Here is a 26,824-nt window from a genome sequence, read left to right as displayed (position 1 = left end):
ACGAATGACCATAGGTTGGTAGTTGGCTTTGGTTTACTTTTGGCTCTATTTTGCTTTGTTGCTGTCTCCCGCGTTAGCGAGGTAGCGCAAGGAAACAGATGAAAGAATGGCCCAACCCACCCACACACACATGCATATACATACACGACCGCACACGCAAATATACATACCTATACATCTCATCGTATACATATGTATACACACACAGACATATACATATATACACATGCACATAATTCATACTGTCTGCCTTTATTCATTCCCATCGCCACCTCGCCACACATGAAATAACAACCCCCTCCCCCCAAATGTGTGTGAGGTAGCGCTAGGAAAAGACAACAAACGCCCCATTCATTCACACTCAGTCTCTAGTTGTCATGTAATAATGCACCGAAACCACAGCTCCCTTTCCACATCCAGGCCCCACAGAACTTTCCATGGTTTACCCCAGACGCTTCACATGCCCTGGTTCAATCCATTGACAGCATGTCTTTTGTTGTTTTATTGTTATGTGTTTGATGATAGAGTGGCAGATATAGGGTGTTTTGGTCGAGGTGGTGTGCAAAGTGAGAGGGTTATGGAAAATGATTTGGTAAACAGAGAAAAGGTAGTAAAAGATTTGCGGAAGATGAAAGCCGGCAAAGCAGCAGGTTTGGATGGTATTGCAGTGGAATGTATTAAAAAAGGGGGTGACTATATTATTGACTGGTTGGTAAGGTTATTTAATGTATGTATGACTCATGGTGAGGTGCCTGAGGATTGGCGGAATGCATGCATAGTGCCATTGTACAAAGGCAAAGGGGATAAGAGTGAGTGCTCAAATTACAGAGGTATAAGTTTGTTGAGTATTCCTGGTAAATTATATGGGAGGGTATTGATTGAGAGGGTGAAGGCATGTACAGAGCATCAGATTGGGGAAGAGCAGTGTGGTTTCAGAAGTGGTAGAGGATGTGTGGATCAGGTGTTTGCTTTGAAGAATGTATGTGAGAAATACTTAGAAAAACAAATGGATTTGTATGTAGCATTTATGGATCTGAAGGAGGCATATGATAGAGTTGATAGAGATACTCTGTGGAAGGTTTTAAGAATATACAGTGTGGGAGGCAAGTTGTTAGAAGCAGTGAAAAGTTTTTATCGAGGATGTAAGGCATGTGTACGTGTAGGAAGAGAGGAAAGTGATTGGTTCTCAGTGAATGTAGGTTTGTGGCAGGGGTGTGTGATGTCTCCATGGTTGTTTAATTTGTTTATGGATGGTGTTGTTAGGGAGGTGAATGCAGGAGTTTTGGAAAGAGGGGCAAGTATGAAGTCTGTTGTGGATGAGAGAGCTTGGGAAGTGAGTCAGTTGTTGTTCGCTGATGATACAGCGCTGGTGGCTGATTCATGTGAGAAACTGCAGAAGCTGGTGACTGAGTTTGGTAAAGTGTGTGAAAGAAGAAAGTTAAGAGTAAATGTGAATAAGAGCAAGGTTATTAGGTACAGTAGGGTTGAGGGTCAAGTCAATTGGGAGGTGAGTTTGAATGGAGAAAAACTGGAGGAAGTAAAGTGTTTTAGATATCTGGGAGTGGATCTGGCAGCGGATGGAACCATGGAAGCGGAAGTGGATCATAGGGTGGGGGAGGGGGTGAAAATTCTGGGAGCCTTGAAGAATGTGTGGAAGTTGAGAACATTATCTTGGAAAGCAAAAATGGGTATGTTTGAAGGAATAGTGGATCCATCAATGTTGTATGGTTGCGAGGCATGGGCTATGGATAGAGTTGTGCGCAGGAGGATGGATGTGCTGGAAATGAGATGTTTGAGGACAATGTGTGGTGTGAGGTGGTTTGATCGAGTAAGTAACGTAAGGGTAAGAGAGATGTGTGGAATAAAAAAGAACATGGTTGAGAGAGCAGAAGAGGGTATTTTGAAATGGTTTGGGCACATGGAGAGAATGAGTGAGGAAAGATTGACCAAGAGGATATATGTGTCGGAGGTGGAGGGAGCAAGGAGAAGTGGGAGACCAAATTGGAGGTGGAAAGATGGAGTGAAAAAGATTTTGTGTGATCGGGGCCTGAACATGCAGGAGGGTGAAAGGAGGGCAAGGAATAGAGTGAATTGGATCGATGTGGTATACCGGGGTTGATGTGCTGTCAGTGGATTGAATCAGAGCATGTGAAGCGTCTGGGGTAAACCATGGAAAGCTGTGTAGGTATGTATATTTGCGTGTGTGGACGTATGTATATACATGTGTATGGGGGTGGGTTGGGCCTTTTCTTTCGTCTGTTTCCTTGCGCTACCTCGCAAACGCGGGAGACAGCGACAAAGCAAGAAAAATATATATATATATATATATATATATATATATATATATATATATATATATATTTTTTTTATTTTGCTTTGTTGCTGTCTCCCACATTTGCGAGGTAGCGCAAGGAAACAGACGAAAGAAATGGCCCAACCAACCCCCGTACACAATGTGTATACATACACGTCCACACACGCAAATGTACATACCTGTACATCTTATATACACACACAGACACATACATATATACCCATGCACACAATTCACACTGTCTGCCTTTATTCATTCCCATCGCCACTTCACCACACATGGAATACCATCCCCCTCTCCCCTCATGTGTGCGAGGTAGCACTAGGAAAAGACAACAAAGGCCCCATTCGTTCACACTCAGTCTCTAGCTGTCATGCAATAATGCCCGAAACCACAGCTCCCTTTCCACATCCAGGCCCCACACAATATATATATATATTGAAAAGGATCACAATTTTGCGCTTGATCAAGATATTCCTATGAGTCCACGGGGAAAATGAAACACAAAAAGTTCCCAAGTGCACTTTCTTGTAATAATCACATCATAAGGGGAGACACAAGAGAGAAATATAACAGTCACTTGATAGACATCGAAGAGATGAAGCTAGGACGCCATTTGGTAAACATGTGACTGGGAACTTTTCGTGTTTCATTTTCCCTGTGGACTCATAGGAATATATATATATGTCGGTTTGCGGCAGGGGTGTGTGATGTCTCCATGGTTGTTTAATTTGTTTATGGATGGGGTTGTTGGGGAGGTGAATGCAAGAGTTTTGGAAAGAGGGGCAAGTATGCAGTCTGTTGTGGATGAGAGAGCTTGGGAAGTGAGTCAGTTGTTGTTCGCTGATGATACAGCGCTGGTGGCTGATTCATGTGAGAAACTGCAGAAGCTGGTGACTGAGTTTGGTAAAGTGTGTGAAAGAAGAAAGTTAAGAGTAAATGTGAATAAGAGCAAAGTTATTAGGTACAGTAGGGTTAAGGGTCAAGTCAATTGGGAGGTAAGTTTGAATGGAGAAAAACTGGAGGAAGTGAAGTGTTTTAGATATCTGGGAGTGGATCTGGCAGCGGATGGAACCATGGAAGCGGAAGTGAATCATTGGGTGGGGGAGGGGGTGAAAATTCTGGGAGCCTTGAAGAATGTGTGGAAGTCGAGAACATTATCTCGGAAAACAAAAATGGGTATGTTTGAGGGAATAGTGGTTCCGTCAATGTTGTATGGTTGCGAGGCGTGGGCTATGGATAGAGTTGTGCGCAGGAGGGTGGATGTGCTGGAAATGAGATGTTTGAGGACAATATGTGGTGTGAGGTGGTTTGATCGAGTAAGTAATATAAGGGTAAGAGAGATGTGTGGAAATAAAAAAGAGTGTGGTTGAGAGAGCAGAAGAGGGTGTTTTGAAATGGTTTGGGCACATGGAGAGAATGAGTGAGGAAAGATTGACCAAGAGGATATATGTGTGAGAGGTGGAGGGAACGAGGAGAATTGGGAAACCAAATTTTAGGTGGAAAGATGGAGTGAAAAAGATTTTGAGTGATCGGGGCCTGAACATGCAGGAGGGTGAAAGGCGGGTAAGGAATAGAGTGAATTGGAACGATGTGGTATACTGGGGTAGACGTGCTGTTAATGGATTGAATCAAGGCATGTGAAGCGTCTGGGGTAAACCATGGAAAGTTCTGTGGGGCCTGGATGTGGAAAGGGAGCTGTGGTTTCGGTGCATTGTTACATGACAGCTAGAGACTAAGTCTGAAGGAATGAGGCCTTTGTTGTCTTTTCCTAGCGCTACCTTGCACACATGAGGGGGGAGGGGTTGTTATTCCATGTGTGGCGAGGTGGCGATGGGAATAAATACAGGCAGACAGTATGAATTATGTACGTGTGTATATATGTATATGTCTGTGTGTGTATATATATGTGTACATTGAGATGTATAGGTATGTATATTTGCGCGTGTGGACGTGTGTGTATATACATGTGTATGAGGGTGGGTTGGGCTATTCGTTCATCTGTTTCCTTGTGCTACCTCACAAACGCGGGAGACAGCGACAAAGCAAATTAAATATATATAAATAGATAGTATTTTTTATATTATTTTTATTTTTATTTTGCTTTGTCGCTGTCTCCCGCGTTTACGAGGTAGCACAAGGAAACAGACGAAAGAAATGGCCCAACCCACCCCCATACTCATGTATATACATACACGTCCACACACGCAAATATACATACATATACATCTCAATGTACACATATATATACACATGTACATAATTCATACTGTCTGCCTTTATTTATTCCCATCGCCACCTCACCACACATGGAATAACATCCCCCTCCACCCTCATCTGTGCGAGGTAGCGCTAGGAAAAGACAAGAAAGGCCCCATTCATTCACACTCAGTCTCTAGCTGTCATGTAATAATGCCCGAAACCACAGCTCCTTTTCCACATCCAGGCCCCACAGAACTTTCCATGGTTTACCCCAGAAGCTTCACATGCCCTGGTTCAATCCATTGACAGCACGTCGACCCCAGTATACCACATCGATCCAATGCACTCAATTCCTTGTACGCCTTTCACCCTCCTGCATGTTCAGGCCCCGATCACTCAAATTCTTTTTCACTCCATCTTTCCACCTCCAATTTGGTGTCCCACTTCTCGTTCCCTCCACCTCCAACACATATATCCTCTTGGTCAATCTTTCCTCACTCATTCTCTCTATGTGCCCAAACCATTTCAAAACACCCTCTTCTGCTCTCTCAACCACGCTCTTTTTATTTCCACACATCTCTCTTACCCTTACATTACTTACTCCATCAAACCACCTCACACCACATATTGTCCTCAAACATCTCATTTCCAGCACATCCACCCTCCTGCGCACAACTCTATCCATAGCCCACGTCTCGCAACCATACAACATTGTTGGAACCACTATTCCTTCAAACATACCCATTTTTGCTTTCCGGGATAATGTTCTCGACTTCCAAACATTCTTCAAGGCTCCCAGAATTTTCGCCCCCTCCCCACCCTATGATTCACTTCCACTTCCATGGTTCCATCCAGCTGCCAGATCCACTCCCAGATATGTAAAACACTTAACTTACTCCAGTTTTTCTCCATTCAAACTAACCTCCCAGTTGACTTGACCCTCAACCCTACTGTACCTAATAACCTTGCTCTTATTCACATTTACTCTTGACTTTCTTCTTTCACACACCTTACCAAACTCAGTCACCAGCTTCTGCAGTTTCTCACGTGAATTAGCCACCAGCGCTGTATCATCAGCGAACAACAACTGACTCACTTCCCAAGCTCTCTCATCCCCAATAGACTTCATACTTGCCCCTCTTTCCAAAACTCTTGCATTCACCTCCCTAACAACCCCATCCATAAACAAATTAAACAACCATGGAAACATCACACACCCCTGCCACAAATCTACATTCACTAAGAACCAGTCACTTTCCTCTCTTCCTACACGTACACATGCCTTACATCCTTGATAAAAACTTTTCACTGCTTCTAACAACTTGCCTCCCACACCATATATTCTTAGTACCTTCCACAGAGCATCTCTATCAACTCTTATCATATGCCTTTTCCAGATCCATAAATGCTACATACAAATCCATTTGCCTTTTTATGTATTTTTCACATACAATCTTCAAAGCAAACACCTGATCCACACATCCTCTACCAGTTCTGAAACCACACTGCTCTTCCCCAATCTGATGCTCTGTACATGCCTTCACCCTCTCAATCAATACCCTCCCATATAATTTACCATAAATACTTAACAAACTTATACCTCTGTAATTTGAGCACTCATTCTTATCCCCTTTGCCTTTGTACAATGGCACTATGCAAGCATTCCGCCAATCCTCAGGCACCTCACCATGAATCGTACATACATTAAATAACCTTACCAACCAGTCAACAATACAGTCACCCCCATTTTTAATAAATTCGACTGCAATGCCATCCAAACCTGCTGCCTTGCCGGGCTTTCATCTTCAGCAAAGCTTTTACTACCTCTTCTCTGTTTACCAAATCATTTTCCCTAACCCTCTCACTTTTCACACCACTTCGACCAAAACACCCTATATCTGCCACTTTATCATTCCCAAGCTCACTTACTCTCACCACCCTCTTCACCCCAACATTCTCTCTTCTTTTCTGAAAACACATACACATCTTCACCTTCGCCTCCAGAAGATAATGATCAGACATCCCTCCAGTTGCACCTCTCAGCACATTAACATCCAAAAGTCTCTCTTTCGCGCGCCTGTCAATTAACACGTAATCCAATAACGCTCTCTGGCCATCTCTACTACTTACATACGTATACTTATGTATATCTCGCTTTTTAAACCAGGTATTCCCAATCACCAGTCCTTTTTCAGCACATAAATCTACAAGCTCTTCACCATTTCCATTTACAACACTGAACACCCCATGTATACCAATTATTCCCTCAACTGCTACATTACTCATCTTTGCATTGAAATCACCCATAACTATAACCCGGTCTTGTACATCAAAACCACTAAGACACTCATTCAGCTGCTCCCAAAACACTTGCCTCTCATGATCTTTCTTCTCATGCCCAGGTGCATATGCACTAATAATCACCCATCTCTCTCCATCAACTTTCAGTTTTACCCATATTAATCTAGAATTTACTTTCTTACATTCTATCACATACTCGCACAACTCCTGTTTCAGGAGTAGTGCTACTCCTTCCCTTGCTCTTGTCCTCTCACTAACCCCTGACTTTACTCCTAAGACATTCCCAAACCATTCTTCCCCTTTACCCTTGAGCTTCGTTTCACTTAGAGCCAAAACATCCAGTTTCCTTTCCTCAAACATACTACCTATCTCTCCTTTTTTCACATCTTGGTTACATCCACACACATTTGGACACCCCAATCTGAGCCTTCAAGGAGGATGAGCACTCCCCACGTGACTCCTTCTTCTGTTTCCCATTTTAGAAAGTTAACATACAAGGATGGGAGGATATCTGCCTCCTGCTGCCGTTCCCTTTAGTCGCCTTTTACGACACTTGAGGAATGCGTGGGAAGTATTCTTTCTCCCCTATCCCCAGGGATAATATGTATATATACACACACACACTCACACACACACACACACACACACATATATATATATATATGTATGTATATATATATATATATATATATATATATATATATATATATATATATATATATATATATATATATATTTTTTTTTTTATACTTTGTCGCTGTCTCCCGCGTTTGCGAGGTAGCGCAAGGAAACAGACGAAAGAAATGGCCCACCCCCCCCCCCCCCATACACATGTATATACATAGGTCCACACACGCAGATATACATACCTACACAGCTTTCCATGGTTTACTCCAGACGCTTCACATGCCCCAATTCAATCCACTGACAGCACGTCAACCCCGGTATACCACATCGCTCCAATTCACTCTATTCCTTGCCCTCCTTTCACCCTCCTGCATGTTCAGGCCCCGATCACACAAAATCTTTTTCACTCCATCTTTCCACCTCCAATTTGGTCTCCCTCTTCTCCTCGTTCCCTCCACCTCCGACACATATATCCTCTTGGTCAATCTTTCCTCACTCATTCTCTCCATGTGCCCAAACCACTTCATAACACCCTCTTCTGCTCTCTGAACCACGCTCTTTTTATTTCCACACATCTCTCTTACCCTTACGTTACTTACTCGATCAAACCACCTCACACCACACATTGTCCTCAAACATCTCATTTCCAGCACATCCATCCTCCTGCGCACAACTCTATCCATAGTCCATGCCTCGCAACCATACAACATTGTTGGAACCACTATTCCTTCAAACTTACCCATTTTTGCTTTCTGAGATAATGTTCTCGACTTCCACACATTCTTTAAGGCTCCCAGAATTTTCGCCCCCTCCCCCACCCTATGATCCACTTCCGCTTCCATGGTTCCATCCGCTGCCAGATCCACTCCCAGATATCTAAAACACTTCACTTCCTCCAGTTTTTCTCCATTCAAACTCACCTCCCAATTGACTTGACCCTCAACCCTACTGTACCTAATAACCTTGCTCTTATTCACATTTACTCTTAACTTTCTTCTTTCACACACTTTACCAAACTCAGTCACCAGCTTCTGCAGTTTCTCACATGAATCAGCCACCAGCGCTGTATCATCAGCGAACAACAACTGACTCACTTCCCAAGCTCTCTCATCCCCAACAGACTTCATACTTGCCCCTCTTTCCAAAACTCTTGCATTCACCTCCCTAACAACCCCATCCATAAACAAATTAAACAACCATGGAGACATCACACACCCCTGCCGCAAACCTACATTCACTGATTCCTCGATAAAAACTTTTCACTGCTTCTAACAACTTTCCTCCCACACCATATATTCTTAATACCTTCCACAGAGCATCTCTATCAACTCTATCATATGCCTTCTCCAGATCCATAAATGCTACATACAAATCCATTTGCTTTTCTAAGTATTTCTCACATACATTCTTCAAAGCAAACACCTGATCGACACATCCTCTACCACTTCTGAAACCACACTGCTCTTCCCCAATCTGATGCTCTGTACATGCCTTCACCCTCTCAATCAATACCCTCCCATATAATTTACCAGGAATAATCAACAAACTTATACCTCTGTAATTTGAGCACTCACTCTTATCCCCTTTGCCTTTGTACAATGGCACTATGCACGCATTCCGCCAATCCTCAGGCACCTCACCATGAGTCATACATACATTAAATAACCTTACCAACCAGTCAACAATACAGTCACCCCCTTTTTTAATAAATTCCACTGCAATACCATCCAAACCTGCTGCCTTGCCGGCTTTCATCTTCCGCAAAGCTTTCACTACCTCTTCTCTGTTTACCAAATCTTTTTCCCTCACCCTCTCACTTTGCACACCACCTCGACCAAAACACCCTATATCTGCCACTCTATCATCAAACACATTCAACAAACCTTCAAAATACTCACTCCATCTCCTTCTCACATCACCACTACTTGTTATCACCTCCCCATTTGCGCCCTTCACTGAAGTTCCCATTTGCTCCCTTGTCTTACGCACTTTATTTACCTCCTTCCAGAACATCTTTTTATTCTCCCTAAAATTTAATGATACTCTCTCACCCCAACTCTCATTTGCCCTTTTTTTCACCTCTTGCACCTTTCTCTTGACCTCCTGTCTCTTTCTTTTATACATCTCCCACTCAATTGCATTTTTTCCCTGCAAAAATCGTCCAAATGCCTCTCTCTTCTCTTTCACTAATACTCTTACTTCTTCATCCCACCACTCACTACCCTTTCTAATCAACCCACCTCCCACTCTTCTCATGCCACAAGCATCTTTTGTGCAATCCATCACTGATTCCCCTAAATACATCCCATTCCTCCCCCACTCCCCTTACTTCCATTGTTCTCACCTTTTTCCATTCTGTACTCAGTCTCTCCTGGTACTTCCTCACACAGGTCTCCTTCCCAAGCTCACTTATTCTCACCACCCTCTTCACCCCAACATTCACTCTTCTTTTCTGAAAACTCATACAAATCTTCACCTTTGCCTCCACAAGATAATGATCAGACATCCCTCCAGTTGCACCTCTCAGCACATTAACATCCAAAAGTCTCTCTATTTCACGCCTGTCAATTAACACGTAATCCAATAACGCTCTCTGGCCATCTCTCTTACTTACATAAGTATACTTATGTATATCTCGCTTTTTAAACCAGGTATTCCCAATCATCAGTCCTTTTTCAGCACATAAATCTACAAGCTTTTCACCATTTCCATTTACAACACTGAACACCCCATGTATACCAATTATATATATATATATCTTTTCTTTCTTTTAAACTATTCGCCATTTCCCGCGTTAGCGAGGTAGCGTTAAGAACAGAGGACTGGGCCTTTTTTGGAATATCCTCACCTGCCCCCCTCTGTTCCTTCTTTTGGAAAAAAAAAAAAAACGAGAGGGGAGGATTCCCAGCCCCCCGCTTCCTCCCCTTTTAGTCGGCTTCTACGACACGCAGGGAATTCGTGGGAAGTATTCTTAATCCCCTATCCCCAGGGATATATATATATATATATTTTTCTTTCTTTCTTTCAAACTATTCGCCATTTCCGGCATTGGCGAGGTAGCGTTAAGAACAGAGGAGTGGGCCTTTGAGGGAATACCCTCACCTGGCCCAATTCTCTGTTCCTCCTTTTGGAAAATTAAAAAAAAAACGAGAGGGGAGGATTTCCAGCCCCCCGCTCCCTCCCCTTTTAGTCGCCTTCTACGACATGCAGGGAATACGTGGGAAGTATTCTTTCTCCCCTATCCCCAGGGAACATATATATATATATATATATATATATATATATATATATATATATATATATATATATATATATATATATATATATATATTTTTTTTTTTTTTTTTTTTTTTTTATACTTTGTCGCTGTCTCCCGCGTTTGCGAGGTAGCGCAAGGAAATAGACGAAAGAAATGGCCCAACCCCCCCCATACACATGTACATACACACGTCCACACACGCAAATATACATACCTACACAGCTTTCCATGGTTTACCCCAGACGCTTCACATGCCTTGATTCAATCCACTGACAGCACGTCAACCCCTGTATACCACATCGCTCCAATTCACTCTATTCCTTGCCCTCCTTACACCCTCCTGCATGTTCAGGCCCCGATCACACAAAATCTTTTTCACTCCATCTTTCCACCTCCAATTTGGTCTCCCTCTTCTCCTCGTTCCCTCCACCTCCGACACATATATCCTCTTGGTCAATCTTTCCTCACTCATTCTCTCCATGTGCCCAAACCATTTCAAAACACCCTCTTCTGCTCTCTCAACCACGCTCTTTTTATTTCCACACATCTCTCTTACCCTTACGTTACTTACTCGATCAAACCACCTCACACCACACATTGTCCTCAAACATCTCATTTCCAGCACATCCATCCTCCTGCGCACAACTCTATCCATAGCCCACGCCTCGCAACCATACAACATTGTTGGAACCACTATTCCTTCAAACATACCCATTTTTGCTTTCCGAGATAATGTTCTCGACTTCCACACATTTTTCAAGGCTCCCAAAATTTTCGCCCCCTCCCCCACCCTATGATCCACTTCCGCTTCCATGGTTCCATCCGCTGACAGATCCACTCCCAGATATCTAAAACACTTCACTTCCTCCAGTTTTTCTCCATTCAAACTCACCTCCCAATTGACTTGACCCTCAACCCTACTGTACCTAATAACCTTGCTCTTATTCACATTTACTCTTAACTTTCTTCTTCCACACACTTTACCAAACTCAGTCACCAGCTTCTGCAGTTTCTCACATGAATCAGCCACCAGCGCTGTATCATCAGCGAACAACAACTGACTCACTTCCCAAGCTCTCTCATCCCCAACAGACTTCATACTTGCCCCTCTTTCCAAAACTCTTGCATTTACCTCCCTAACAACCCCATCCATAAACAAATTAAACAACCATGGAGACATCACACACCCCTGCCGCAAACCTACATTCACTGAGAACCAATCACTTTCCTCTCTTCCTACACGTACACATGCCTTACATCCTCGATAAAAACTTTTCACTGCTTCTAACAACTTGCCTCCCACACCATATATTCTTAATACCTTCCACAGAGCATATATATATATATATATATATGGAAGATGAAAGCCGGCAAGGCAGAAGGTTTGGATGGTATTGCAGTGGAATTTATTAAAAAAGGGGGTGACTGTATTGTTGACTGGTTGGTAAGGTTATTTAATCTATGTATGACTCATGGTGAGGTGCCTGAGGATTGGCGGAATGCGTGCATAGTGCCATTGTGCAAAGGCAAAGGGGATAAGAGTGAGTGCTCAAATTACATAGATATAAGTTTGTTGAGTATTCCTGGTAAATTATATGGGAGGGTATTGATTGAGAGGGTGAAGGCATGTACAGAGCATCAGATTGGTTAAGAGGAGTGTGATTTCAGAAGTGGTAGATAATGTGTGGATCAGGTGTTTGCTTTGAAGAATGTATGTGAGAAATACTTAGAAAAGCAAATGGATTTGTATGTAGCATTTATGGATCTGGAGAAGGGATATGATAGAGTTGATAGAGATGCTCTGTGGAAGGTATTAAGAATATATGGTGTGGGAGGCAAGTTGTTAGAAGCAGTGAAAAGTTTTTATCGAGGATGTAAGGCATGTGTACGTGTAGGAAGAGAGGAAAGTGATTGGTTCTCAGTGAATGTAGGTTTGCGGCAGGGGTGTTTGATGTCTCCATGGTTATTTAATTTGTTTATGGATTGAAAGAGGGGCAAGTATGAAGTCTGTTGTGTAGGAGAGATCTTTGGAAGTGAGTCAGTTGTTGTTCGCTGATGATACAGCACTGGTGGCTGATTCATGTGAGAAAGTGCAGAAGCTGGTGACTGAGTTTGGTAAAGTGTGTGAAAGAAGAAAGTTAAGAGTAAATGTGAATAAGAGCAAGGTTATTAGGTACAGTAGGGTTGAGGGTCAAGTCAATTGGGAGGTAAGTTTGAATTGAGAAAACTGGAGGAAGTAAAGTGTTTTAGATATCTGGGAGTGGCTCTGGCAGCGGATGGAACCATGGAAGCGGACGTGAATCATAGGGTGGGGGAGGGGGCGAAAATCCTGGGAGCCTTGAAGAATGTTTGGAAGTCGAGAACATTATCTCGGAAAGCAAAAATGGGTATGTTTGAAGGAATAGTGGTTCCAACAATGTTGTATGGTTGCGAGGCATGGGCTATGGATAGAGTTGTGCGCAGGATGGTGGATGTTCTGGAAATGAGATGTTTGAGGACAATGTGTGGTGTGAGGTGGTTTGATCGAGTAAGTAATGTAAGGGTAAGAGAGATGTCTGGAAATAAAAGAGCGTGGTTGAGAGAGCAGAAGAGGGTGTTTTGAAATGGTTTGGGCACATGGAGGGAATGAGTGAGGAAAGATTGACCAAGAGGATATATGTGTCGGAGGTGGAGGGAACGAGGAGAAGTGGGAGACCAAATTGGAGATGGAAAGATGGAGTGAAAAAGATTTTGAGTGATCGGGGCCTGAACATGCAGGAGGGTGAAAGGCGGGCAAGGAATAGAGTGAATTGGATCGATATGGTATACCGGGGTTGACATGCTGTCACTGGATTGAATCAGGGCATGTGAAGCGTCTGGGGTAAACCTTGGAAAGTTGTGTGGGGCCAGGATGTGGAAAGTGAGCTGTGGTTTCGGGCATTATTGCATGACAGCTAGAGACTGAGTGTGAACGAATGGGGCGTTTGTTGTCTTTTCTAGCGCTACCTCGCACACATGAGGGGTGAGGGGGATGGTATTCCGTGTGTGGCGAGGTGGCGATGGGAATGATTAAAGGCAGACAGTGTGAATTGTGTGCATGGGTAATATATGTATGTGTCTGTGTGTGTATATATATGTGTACATTGAGATGTATAGGTATGTATATTTGCGTGTGTGGAGATGTATGTATATACATGTGTATGGGGGTGGGTTGGGCCATTTCTTTCGTCTGTTTCCTTGCGCTACCTCGCAAACGCTGGAGACAGCGACAAAGCAAAATATATAAATAAATAGATATATATGGAGAAAAACTGGAGGAAGTAGAGTGTTTTAGATATCTGGGAGTTGCTCTGGCAGCGGATGGAACCATGGAAGCGCTTCGTAAGTGAATCATAGGGTGAGGGAGGGGGCGAAAATCCTGGGAGCCTTGAAGAATGTGTGGAAGTCGAGAACATTATCTCGGAAAGCAAAAATGGGTATGTTTGAAGGAATAGTGGTTCCAACAATGTTGTATGGTTGCGAGGCGTGGGCTATGGATAGAGTTTTGGGCAGGAGGGTGGATGTGCTGGAAATGAGATGTTTGAGGACAATATGTGGTGTGAGGTGGTTTGATCGAGTAAGTAATGTGAGGGTAAGAGAGATGTGTGGAAATAAAAAGAGCGTGGTTGAGAGAGCAGAAGAGGGTGTTTTGAAATGGTTTGGGCACATGGAGAGAATGAGTGAGGAAAGATTGACCAAGAGGATATATGTGTCGGAGGTGGAGGGAATGAGGAGAAGTGGGAGACCAAATTTTAGGTGGAAAGATGGAGTGAAAAAGATTTTGAGTGATCGGGGACTGAACATGCAGGAGGGTGAAAGGCGGGCAAGGAATAGAGTGAATTGGATCGATGTGGTATACCGGGGTTGACGTGCTGTCAGTGGATTGAATCACGGCATGTGAAGTGTCTGGGGTAAACCATGGAAAGTTCTGTGGGGCCTGGATGTGGAAAGGGAGCTGTGGTTTCGGGCATTATTGCATGACAGCTAGAGACTGAGTGTGAACGAATGGGGCGTTTGTTGTCTTTTGCTAGCGCTACTTCGCACACATGAGGGGGGAGGGGGATGGTATTCCATGTGTGGCGAGGTGGCGATGGGAATGAATAAAGGTAGACAGTGTGAATTGTGTGCATGGGTACATATGTATGTGTCTGTGTGTGTATATATATGTGTACATTGAGGTGTATAGGTATGTATATTTGCGTGTGTGGACGTGTATGTATATACATTGTGTATGGGGGTGTGTTGGGCCATTTCTTTCATCTGTTTCCTTGCGCTACCTCGCAAACGCGCGAGACAGCGACAAAGCAAAATAAATGAAATAAATAAATATATATATATATATATATATATATATATATATATATATATATATATATATATATATTTCTCACATATATATATATATATATATATATATATATATATATATATATATATATATATATATATATTTTTTTTTTTTTTTTTATTATACTTTGTCGCTGTCTCCTGCGTTTGCGAGGTAGCGCAAGGAAACAGACGAAAGAAATGGCCCAACCCCCCTCATGCACATGTATATACATATGTCCACACACGCAGATATACATACCTACACAGCTTTCCATGGTTTACCCCAGACGCTTCAATGCCTTGATTCAATCCACTGACAGCACGTCAACCCCGGTATACCACATCGCTCCAATTCACTCTATTCCTTGCCCTCCTTTCACCCTCCTGCATGTTCAGGCCCCGATCACACAAAATCTTTTTCACTCCATCTTTCCACCTCCAATTTGGTCTCCCTCTTCTCCTCGTTCCCTCCACCTCCGACACATATATCCTCTTGGTCAATCTTTCCTCACTCATTCTCTCCATGTGCCCAAACCACTTCAAAACACCCTCTTCTGCTCTCTCAACCACGCTCTTTTTTTTTCCACACATCTCTCTTACCCTTACATTACTCACTCGATCAAACCACCTCACACCACACATTGTCCTCAAACATCTCATTTCCAGCACATCCATCCTCCTGCGCACAACTCTATCCATAGCCCACGCCTCGCAACCATACAACATTGTTGGAACCACTATTCCTTCAAACATACCCATTTTTGCTTTCCGAGATAATGTTCTCGACTTCCACACATTCTTCAAGGCCCCCAGAATTTTCGCCCCCTCCCACACCCTATGATCCACTTCCGCTTCCATGGTTCCATCCGCTGCCAGATCCACTCCCAGATATCTAAAACACTTCACTTCCTCCAGTGCATATGCATATGCACCTGGGCATGAGAAGAAAGATCATGAGAGGCAAGTGTTTTGGGAGCAGCTGAATGAGTGTGTTAGTGGTTTTGATGCACCATTCTTTTGTAAGTGTGTGAAGTGGGGCATAACATAAAAAAGGAAACAAATATTCTTAGATAGAATGTTCGAGTCTTAGGTTAAATGAATGAATATGCCAAATGACAAGTAGTTTTGATATGCATAAAAGATTTTTTTGTTTTACAGACTATGATCTTAGTGATGTTGCCAAAATACAAAAATTCCATGTAGAATTAGTAGTAAGTAGTTCATTTAAGGGTACTTTAATTTGAAATCTTAAGTCATTACCTTTTGTTGCATTATGCAGCCTCATTTTGCTCCTAGCATTTGTTGGGATGTTCTTGCATTTAATACTGCTGAAATGGTAAGTAATGGATATGCTAAGGTATAAGACATCTTTAGGTTGAATTCTTAGTGTCTGATGTCAAGAGTACTATATTTTGGTTTGAGTTGTCTTATCATTCTTGAGGCAGCACACATTTATGATTCTGCATCTTTTTTATTGGTTCAGGAGTGTGGTGGCACGGGTGGTGGAGGTGCAGCAGGCAATAGGCATAGATGTGGTAGAGTATGAGGACACACTGGAAAAACAAGTTTTGGGACCCCTCACACACCTTATTAAGGATGAATTTCCCTCCATTGCCAAACAGAAGAAACAGCTTAAACAGGTATGAGCTTTCTGTTGTTTTTCTTAAGATGAGAACAGACTGGTGATTTATACTCTATGGTTGCCATGAAAAATTGTGTGTATCAGATAAATGTACGAGTGTATCTTTGTAGAGCATTCATATCTAGAGGACATTACTGAAAGTTAGGAAGAAAAAATTGTGTAAAAGTGACATGGGGAAACATTTCTTCCTCGCCAGAGTTGTGGACACATCAAACCAACTAGGTGATGAAAAGAATGTGAATTTGAAGAGCATTGTGAAATTCATAAGCTTGTATAGTTAACTGAAAGACAAAGAGATGGGACCTTGTAATTGCAAAGCTTCCCCCCAATATGGTCTGTTTTGTGCGATTTTCAGTGTTTTTGTTTTTGAATGGGTAAATGACTAGAGGGTAATTTTAAATGGGTTATGTGAGTTGTTTTCAGAAAATACTGAAGGATTCTTTTTCTTGGCTAAAGTTGGTGCCTGTAAGTATGCTGATTGTGTTTGATTTGGTTATAGCTTCCATGATATGATGTTAGTGGTGTGGTAAGTGAATGTAATGTGTGTCAAGTCATGCTTAGTGTGATTGGAGTTTTGTCGAGTGGGAGTTGTTGATCATCCAGGGTAATGGGAAGGTGCAGGTTGGATTCATGTCTGCCAGGTGTTTGTTGTTGGTGGTGTTTAGCTGCTTTGAGGTGGTTGTGTGATCATATGCATGTGAGAGGACTTTCACACTGTGAATTACAAGTGGCAGAGGGAAGTCATGCAGGAAGAGGTTGAAGAGGATTGAAGGAAGTGCTGCTCCCTAGGTGACTGCATTATACATCTTCATGTGTGAAAAAAGAAAGCTGAGAGTAGATGTGAATAAGAGCAAGGTCATTAGGTACAGTAGGGTTGAGGGACAAGTCAATTGGGAGGTAAATTTGAATGGACAAAAACTGGAGGAAGTGAAGTGTTTTAGATATCTGGGAGTGGATTTGGCAGTGGATGGAACCATGGAAGCGAAAGTGAATCATGGGGTGGGGGAGGGAGTGAAAGTTCTGGGAGCATTGAAGAATGTATGGAAGTCGAGAACATTATCTCGGAAAGCAAAAATGGGTATGTTTGAAGAAATAGTGGTTCCAACAATGTTATATGGTTGTAAGGTGTGGGCTATAGATAGAGTTGTGTGGAGGAGGGTGGATGTGCTGGAAATGAGATGTTTGAGGACAGTATGTGGTGTGAGGTGGTTTGATCGAGTAAGTAATAATAGGGTAAGAGAGATGTGTGGTAATAAAAAGAGTGGTTGAGAGAGCAGAAGAGGGTGTGTTGAAATGGTTTAGTCACATGGAGAGAATGAGTGAGGAAAGATTGACCAAGAGGATATATGTGTCAGAGGTGGAGGGAACAAGGAGAAATGGGAGACCAAATTGGAGGTGGAAAGACGGAGTGAAAAAGATTTTGAGTGATTGGGGCCTGAACATGCAGGAGGGTGAAAGGCGTGCAAGGAATAGAGTGAATTGGAACGATGTGGTATACCGGGGTCGACGTGCTGCCAATGGATTGAACCAGGGCATGTGAAGCATCTGGGGTAAACCATGGAAAGTTGTGTGGGGCCTGGATGTGGAAAGGGAGCTGTGGTTTCAGTGCATTATACATGACAGCCAGACTGAGTGTGAACAAATGTGGCCTTTGTTGTCTTTTCCTAGCGCTACCTGGTGCACATGCGGGGAAGGGGGATGTTATGTCATGTGTGGTGGGGTGGCGATGGGAATGAATAAAGGCAGACAGTATGAATTATGTACATGTGTATATATGTATATGTCTGTGTGTGTATATATATGTATACTTTGAGATGTATAGGTATGTATATTTGCGTGTGTGGATGTGTATGTATATACATGCGTATGTGGGTGGGTTGGGCCATTCTTTCGTCTGTTTCCTTGCGCTACCTCGCTAACATGGGAGACAACGACAAAGTAAAATAAAATAAATGAATAGAAAAATATATGATTTGGAGTTAGATATTTTTGAATGATGCAGGCTTGGTGGCTTGCAATAAAGTTTGCAAAAAATTAATTCTATTTTTATAGAGGCTTGTGTCAAGTATGTATTGTGTAAGGATATTTTGAGGAACAGTGTCAATGCTTTGTTGATGTCTGTTGCAGAAATTACTTTGCAGTTGGGTGGCTGTGGCTGGTTGAAGACATTCAGAATGTGTTGTGTGAAGTTTACTTACAGTTTGGTGGTAGATTGATTTGCTCTAAAGCTGTGTCGTAAGAGAGTAGAATATTTTGGTTGACTCGGACTTGTTGATCAGTTTTCCTAGAAGTTTCTTTACTCTATTGTCGTGGCCAACCCCCTTGAGGGAGGTCCAGTCGGAAACAGGAATCAGAGATAGATGGTTTCCTTACTGATGATTGCAATGATGTAGGGTAGCATGAGGAAGGGGAGTTAAGGGTTAAGAGAGTGTAAAGGTGCATGCTATGTAGGCAAGTTTCTGGGTATTTTGGATTTTTTCTCATCTCCCATCTGACCCACGAGCATAAGAAACATTCTAAAGGATATCTTTAGGATCCTTAAGGTTAGGTTCTTCCACCCTTTAGTGTTAACTGTTAGAAAGCGCTAGCAATTATCACCATTTGCCAGTCACTGAGCTATGATTGTGGCAACTTGTTTGCTTTGGATCCACCATTGGCCAGTCAGAGACTGTTACAGAGGTGACATCACTGACCCACTCAGTCCCAGCTACTAGTGATGCAAAAATATTTTGGATCTTATGATGTCAGCAGGCCAAGTGATTGCTACCAGACTAGTTTTTCCATCCTGCTGATTATATGTTCTTGTTTCTTGTTTTTTCTGTGTATCATATGGTTTATTTCGAGAATGGTGTACTGTTAGTGTACTCTGGTCAGTGTTTTCAGGAATTTTCATATGCCTTTACCTTCCTACACTGAGTTCCACCTGTTGTCTTTGTGGCTTCCATATCTCTTAGGAAGCTTGCCTTGTTCACTGGGTAGGACTACAGGTCATAAAGTATAGTGATATTGTGTGTGTGCCTATATGGGAGTCATGCTAGGCAGTTAAGCAGTATGCTTTCAGTGTCTTCATTGTGAAAGTTTCATCGTGGGCATGAATGAATTTGAGATATGTTGATTTGGTGTTTGTAGTATTATAATGAAGGTAGGGATGGTAGATGTTCAGAGCATAGATTAGAAAATATACTTTGTATATGACTAGGAGTATAGTTTTGTATGGATGCATATTTGGTGTGGTGGTGTTTCTGACTAAGTGAGAAGGGCAGTTATTTAGTTTTTGTTGTGTCATTTGTGTGCATATGTTTTGTCAGGGTTGTTTTTGTTGAGGGTGGGGGATCTGAGTATAGTTTGCTAAAGCGTGAAGCAAGGGTGAGCTTTTTATTTGTATTTGCGGATTGATGTTAATTATGGAGTGGTTAGCATGGGAAAGTTGTAGTGCTTTTGTGAAGAAATGAGTGCCAAACTTATTTAGATGGGATTGATTTGTGAGGATTTTCGTTTCATTATGTTGGTGGTGAAAATTTGTTGTTGCTAGGAAGTATATGATTGTTCTGAGTGCTCTTTTGCAGCTGCTTTACACTTTAAAGCCCCTTTGGCAGTGCTAGAGGCCATTAGAGGGGCATGGCGGTATTCAGAACCAAATAAGCAAATTGAATGTTTAATTCAAAGCCCCTTTGGTGGCACCAAAGGCAGTTAGAGGTATTTAGATTTAAAAGGATGGATGACCTGATAGGTAAGATGTAGTTTATGATCGTGCAAATGAAGTGCTTATAGAGGCTAGTAAGGGATTCGTTTTCTTGTCCATATCTGGTACCACCAGGTGGTGTTCTAAGGGCATTTAGTTTGTTTTTTGTTGATGTTTATGGCATGACTGAAAGTTGTGTGCATTGTATGTGATGCCCATAATAGTTGGTGTTCTGATAGGTGTGAGTGATTAGAAATACAAGAGGATTGTGGGATGTAGGTTGGATTCTTGTCTGTATTGGATTAAGAGGATTTCTGAAGACCTCTTTGGAGATACAGGCATTCTTTTCTGGATGAGCCATTGTTCCAGTTGTAGTGTTGTGTTGCATGTTTGCTGTTGATGTTGTGATTTTAGGGTGATGTGATGTTATTATAAGGTAATTTGCTGAAGGTAATGGGAGGTCATGTTGGAAGTGATGGAAGAAGGTTAGAGAAAGAAGTGTATATATGTAAGTATATGCAGAGAAGGGAGAAAGAATTCAACCTCCATATTCTTTGCGTGTCATAGAAGGAGTGGGTGGCTGGAAACCTTCCCCTTCTTGTATTTCAATTTCTAAGAATGGAAACAGAAGAGGGAGTCAAGTAGGGAGTGCTTATCCTCTTCGAAGGCTCAGATTGGGATGTTTGAATGATTGTGGATGTAACCAAGATAAGAAGAGAGGAGAAATAGGTAGTATGCTTCAGGAAAGAAACTTGGATATTCTGGCTCTGAGTGAAAGGAAGTTCAAGGATAGAGGAGACGATGGTTTGGAAATGTCTTGGGCGTAAAGTAAGGGCAGGGGTTTGATGATAGGACAAGAGCTGAGGAAGGAGTAACACTATTTGTAGGAATGTGTGAGAGTGTGAGAAATTAGATTCTAGGTTGATGTGGGTAAAAGTGAATATGGGTGGCGAGAGATGGATGATTATTGATACTTATTCACCTGGCCATGAGAAGAAAGATCATGAGAAACAAGTGTTTTGGGAGCAGTTAAGCGAGTGGGTCAGCAGTTTTGGTGCATGAGACTGGATACTTGTGATGGATGATGTAAATGCAAAGGTAAGTAATGTGGCAGTGGAGTGTATAATTGTTGTGCATGGGGTTCTCAGTGTTATGAATGGAAATGGTGAAGAGATTGAGGAGTTGTGTGGAAAAAAAGATTGATGATTGGGAGTACTTGGTTTAAAAAGAGACATACATAAGCATACTTTTGTAAGTTAGAGATGGTCAGCAGGCATTATTAGATTATGTATTAATTGATATGCATGTAAAAGAGAGACATTTGGATGTAAATGTGCTGAGAGGAGCAGCTGGTGGGATGTCTGATTACTGTCTTGTGGAGGCAAGGGTGAAGATTTGTAGGGGTTTTCAAAAAAGAGGAGACTGTGTCGGGGAGAAGAAAGTGGTGAGAGTAAGTGAGGTTGGAAGGGAGACTTGTGTGAAGAAATACCAGGAGAGATAGAGTGTAGAATGGCAAAAGGCGAGAGCAAATGAAATGAGAGGAATGGGTAAGGAATGGGAGGTATATAGGGTAGCATTGATGGCATATGCAAAAGATGCATGTGGCATACAAAAAGTGGGAGGTGGGCAGATTAGAAAGAGTAGTGAGTGGTAGGATGAAGAAGTAAAGTTGCTAGTGAATGAGAAAAGAGAGGTGCTTGGGAGGTACTTATAATGAAGGAGTGTGAATGATTGAGAGATGTATAAGAAAATGGTGGGAGGTCAAGAGGAAGGTTGCAGGGATCAGAAAAGAGGGCAAATGAGAGTTGGGGTGAAAGGGTATCATTAAACTTTAGGGAGAATAAAAACATGTTTTTGAAGAAGATGAATAATGTGCGAAAGACAAGAGAACAAACAGGAACACCAGTGAATGGGGCAAGGGGGAATTGATAACAGGGAAGGAGTGAGGAGATCGAGTGAGTATTTTGAAGGATTGTTAAATGTGTTGGATGATAAAGTGGCAGATGTAGGATGTTTAGGGTGGGGTGGTATGTGAAGTGAGTGTGTCAGGGGAGTGGTTTGGTGAAAAGAGAAGAGGTGGTGAAAGCCTCGAGGAAGATGAAATTTGGCAAGGTGGCAGGCTTGGATGGTACTGCAGTTGATAAGAAATGGGGTGGCTTTGGATTGTTAGGTAAGGATATTCATTGTATGTATGGATCATGGTGAAGTGCCTGAAGATTGGGGGAATGCATGTATAGTGCCATTGTACAAAGACAGTGGAGATAAAGGTGAGTTTTCAAACTACAGAGGCATAAGTCTGTTGAGTATACCTGGAAAATTATATGGTAGAGTATTGATTGAAGGGGTGAAAGCTTGTACAGAGCATCAGATTGGGGAGGAGCATTGTGATTTCAGAAGTGATAGAGGATGTGTGGATCAGGTATTTGCTTTGAAAATGTGTTGTGGAAAATACTTAGAAAAACAGTTGGATTTGTATGTAGCATTTATGGATATGGAGAAGGCAAATGACAGGGTTGATAGAGATGCTTTATGGAAGATCTTAGAAATATATGGTGTGGGGAGTAAGCTGCTAGAAGAAAAGTTTTTATCAAGGGTGAAAGGCATGTGTACGAGTAGGAAGAGAGGAAAGTGAATGGTTCCCAACGAAGGTCTGTGTGCGGCAAGGGTTTGTGATGTCACCATTGTTGTTTAATTTTTTAATGGATAGGGTGGTTAGGGAGGTAGATGCAAGAATTTTGGAGAGAGAGGCAAGTTTGTTGGGAATGAGAGGGCCTGGGAAGTGAGTTAATTGTTGTTTGCTGATTCAAGTGAGAAACTGCAAAAGTTGGTCACTGAGTGTGAAAAGAGAAAGTTGAGGGTAAATGTGAATAAGAGCAAGATTATCAGGTTCAGCTGGATTGAGGGACAAGATAGATGGGTTGTAAGTTTGAATGGAGAAAAATTTGAGGAAGTGAAGTGTTTTAGATATCTGGGAGTGGACTTGGTAGTTAATGGAACTATGGAAGTGGATAAGAGTCATAGGGAGGGTGTGAAGGTTCTGGGAGTAAAGAAGAATGTTTGGGAAGAGAGATAGTTATATTAGAGAGCAAAAATGGGTATGTTTGAAGGAATAGTACTTCCTGCAATAATATATGGTTACAAGGCATGGGTTATAGATAGGGTTGTGTAGAGGGGGATGGATGTGTTGGAAATGAAATATTTGAGAACAATATGTGGTTTGAGGTGGTTTGATCAAGTAAGTGATGAAAGGGTAAAAGAGATGTGTGGAAATAAAGAGAGTGTGTTTGAGAGAACAGAAGAGGGTGTGTTGAAATGGTTTGGACATATGGAGAGAATGAGTGAGAAAGGTTGACAAAGAGGATATTTTTTTTTTTTTTTTTTTTTATACTTTGTCGCTGTCTCCCGCGTTTGCGAGGTAGCGCAAGGAAACAGACGAAAGAAATGGCCCAACCCCCCCCCATACACATGTATATACATACGTCCACACACGCAAATATACATACCTACACAGCTTTCCATGGTTTACCCCAGACGCTTCACATGCCTTGATTCAATCCACTGACAGCACGTCAACCCCGGTATACCACATCGCTCCAATTCACTCTATTCCTTGCCCTCCTTTCACCCTCCTGCATGTTCAGGCCCCAGATCACACAAAATCTTTTTCACTCCATCTTTCCACCTCCAATTTGGTCTCCCTCTTCTCCTCGTTCCCTCCACCTCCGACACATATATCCTCTTGCTCAATCTTTCCTCACTCATTCTCTCCATGTGCCCAAACCACTTCAAAACACCCTCTTCTGCTCTCTCAACCACGCTCTTTTTATTTCCACACATCTCTCTTACCCTTACGTTACTCACTCGATCAAACCACCTCACACCACACATTGTCCTCAAACATCTCATTTCCAGCACATCCATCCTCCTGCGCACAACTCTATCCATAGCCCACGCCTCGCAACCATACAACATTGTTGGAACCACTATTCCTTCAAACATACCCATTTTTTGCTTTCCGAGATAATGTTCTCGACTTCCACACATTCTTCAAGGCCCCCAGAATTTTCGCCCCCTCCCGCACCCTACGATCCACTTCCGCTTCCATGGTTCCATCCGCTGCCAGATCCACTCCCAGATATCTAAAACACTTCACTTCCTCCAGTTTTTCTCCATTCAAACTCACCTCCCAATTGACTTGACCCTCAACCCTACTGTACCTAATAACCTTGCTCTTATTCACATTTACTCTTAACTTTCTTCTTCCACACACTTTACCAAACTCAGTCACCAGCTTCTGCAGTTTCTCACATGAATCAGCCACCAGCGCTGTATCATCAGCGAACAACAACTGACTCACTTCCCAAGCTCTCTCATCCACAACAGACTTCATACTTGCCCCTCTTTCCAAAACTCTTGCATTTACCTCCCTAACAACCCCATCCATAAACAAATTAAACAACCATGGAGACATCACACACCCCTGCCGCAAACCTACATTCACTGAGAACCAATCACTTTCCTCTCTTCCTACACGTACACATGCCTTACATCCTCGATAAAAACTTTTCACTGCTTCTAACAACTTTCCTCCCACACCATATATTCTTAATACCTTCCACAGAGCATCTCTATCAACTCTATTATATGCCTTCTCCAGATCCATAAATGCTACATACAAATCCATTTGCTTTTCTAAGTATTTCTCACATACATTCTTCAAAGCAAACACCTGATCCACACATCCTCTACCACTTCTGAAACCACACTGCTCTTCCCCAATCTGATGCTCTGTACATGCCTTCACCCTCTCAATCAATACCCTCCCATATAATTTACCAGGAATACTCAACAAACTTATACCTCTGTAATTTGAGCACTCACTCTCATCCCCTTTGCCTTTGTACAATGGCACTATGCACGCATTCCGCCAATCCTCAGGCACCTCACCATGAGTCATACATACATTAAATAACCTTACCAACCAGTCAACAATACAGTCACCCCCTTTTTTAATAAATTCCACTGCAATACCATCCAAACCTGCTGCCTTGCCGGCTTTCATCTTCCGCAAAGCTTTCACTACCTCTTCTCTGTTTACCAAATCATTTTCCCTAACCCTCTCACTTTGCACACCACCTCGACCAAAACACCCTATATCTGCCACTCTATCATCAAACACATTCAACAAACCTTCAAAATACTCACTCCATCTCCTTCTCACATCACCACTACTTGTTATCACCTCCCCATTTGCGCCCTTCACTGAAGTTCCCATTTGCTCCCTTGTCTTACGCACTTTATTTACCTCCTTCCAGAACATCTTTTTATTCTCCCTAAAATTTAATGATATATTTGTTGGAAATGGAGGGAACAAGGGGAAGTGAGAGACCAAATTGGAGATGGAAGGATGGATTAGAAAAGATTTTGAGTGATTGGGGCCCGAACGTGCAGAGGGGTGAAAGGCTTGTACAGAATAGAGTGAATTGGGATTATGTGGTATTCTGGGGTCAACATGTTGTCAGTGGACTGAACCAGGGCATGTGAAACATTTGGGGTGAACCATGGAAAGATCTGTGGGGCATGAGTGTGGATAGGAGCTGTGATTTCAGTGCATTACATATGACGGCTAGAGAATGTATGTGAGCAGGTGTGGTCTTTCTTCGTATGTTTCTTGGTGCTACCTTGCTGACACGGGGTGGCATTGCTGTTTCTTGTGAGATGAGGTGGCACCAGGAGTGGATAAAAGTGAGCAAGTATGAATGTATACATGTGCATATATGTATGTATATGTAATGTACATGTATGTGCATACATATGTATATATGTGTATTCCTAAGAGTCCACAGGGAAAATGAAACACGAAAAGTTCCCAAGTGCACTTTCGTGTAATAATCACATCATCAGGGGAGACACAAGAGAGAAATATAACAGTCAGTTGATATACATCGAAGACGAAGCTAGGACGCCATTTGGTAAACATGTTTACCAAATGGCGTCCTAGCTTTGTCTCTTCGATGTATATCAACTGAGTGTTATATTTCTCTCTTGTGTCTCCCCTAATGATGTGATTATTACACGAAAGTGCACTTGGGAACTTTTTGTGTTTCATTTTCCCCGTGGACTCTTAGGAATATCTTGATCACGCGCAAAATTGTGATCCTTTCCAATATATGTGTATGTGAGCGGATGGGTCTTTCTTCATCAATTTTCTGGCACTACCTTGCTCACGCAGGAAATGATGATCATGTATAATGAATAATAGATACGAATGTAGCGCATATATTTTGTGACAGTGTATATACTCAAGAGATGTGATCAAAGGAGGCCATTCTTTTTCTGTTTCTGATGGTCGGAGTTAAAAGGTTCATTTTACATGATTACATATGTGCTTTATGTATGATATTTACCATCTTGAATGACAGAACATTCAGTGTTGGAATGGAGAGTGAG

The 26,824-nt window shown here is 42.3% G+C and overlaps 1 protein-coding gene across 1 annotated transcript in view; it reads left to right on the top strand.

The window, feature by feature from the left end:
* The window catches only part of LOC139751129 (uncharacterized), a 248,865-nt gene that overhangs the window by 93,545 nt on the left and 128,496 nt on the right, over nucleotides 1-26,824 (top strand). Inside the window, exon 4 of the mRNA XM_071666228.1 lies at nucleotides 16,534-16,690. Coding sequence (XP_071522329.1) covers nucleotides 16,534-16,690 — 157 coding nt within the window. The remainder of the gene's footprint in view (nucleotides 1-16,533; nucleotides 16,691-26,824) is intronic.

Source organism: Panulirus ornatus, chromosome 11 (genome assembly GCF_036320965.1).
Source record: "Panulirus ornatus isolate Po-2019 chromosome 11, ASM3632096v1, whole genome shotgun sequence".
Lineage (NCBI taxonomy): Eukaryota > Metazoa > Arthropoda > Malacostraca > Decapoda > Palinuridae > Panulirus > Panulirus ornatus.
This window is presented reverse-complemented; position numbering and strand designations above follow the sequence as displayed.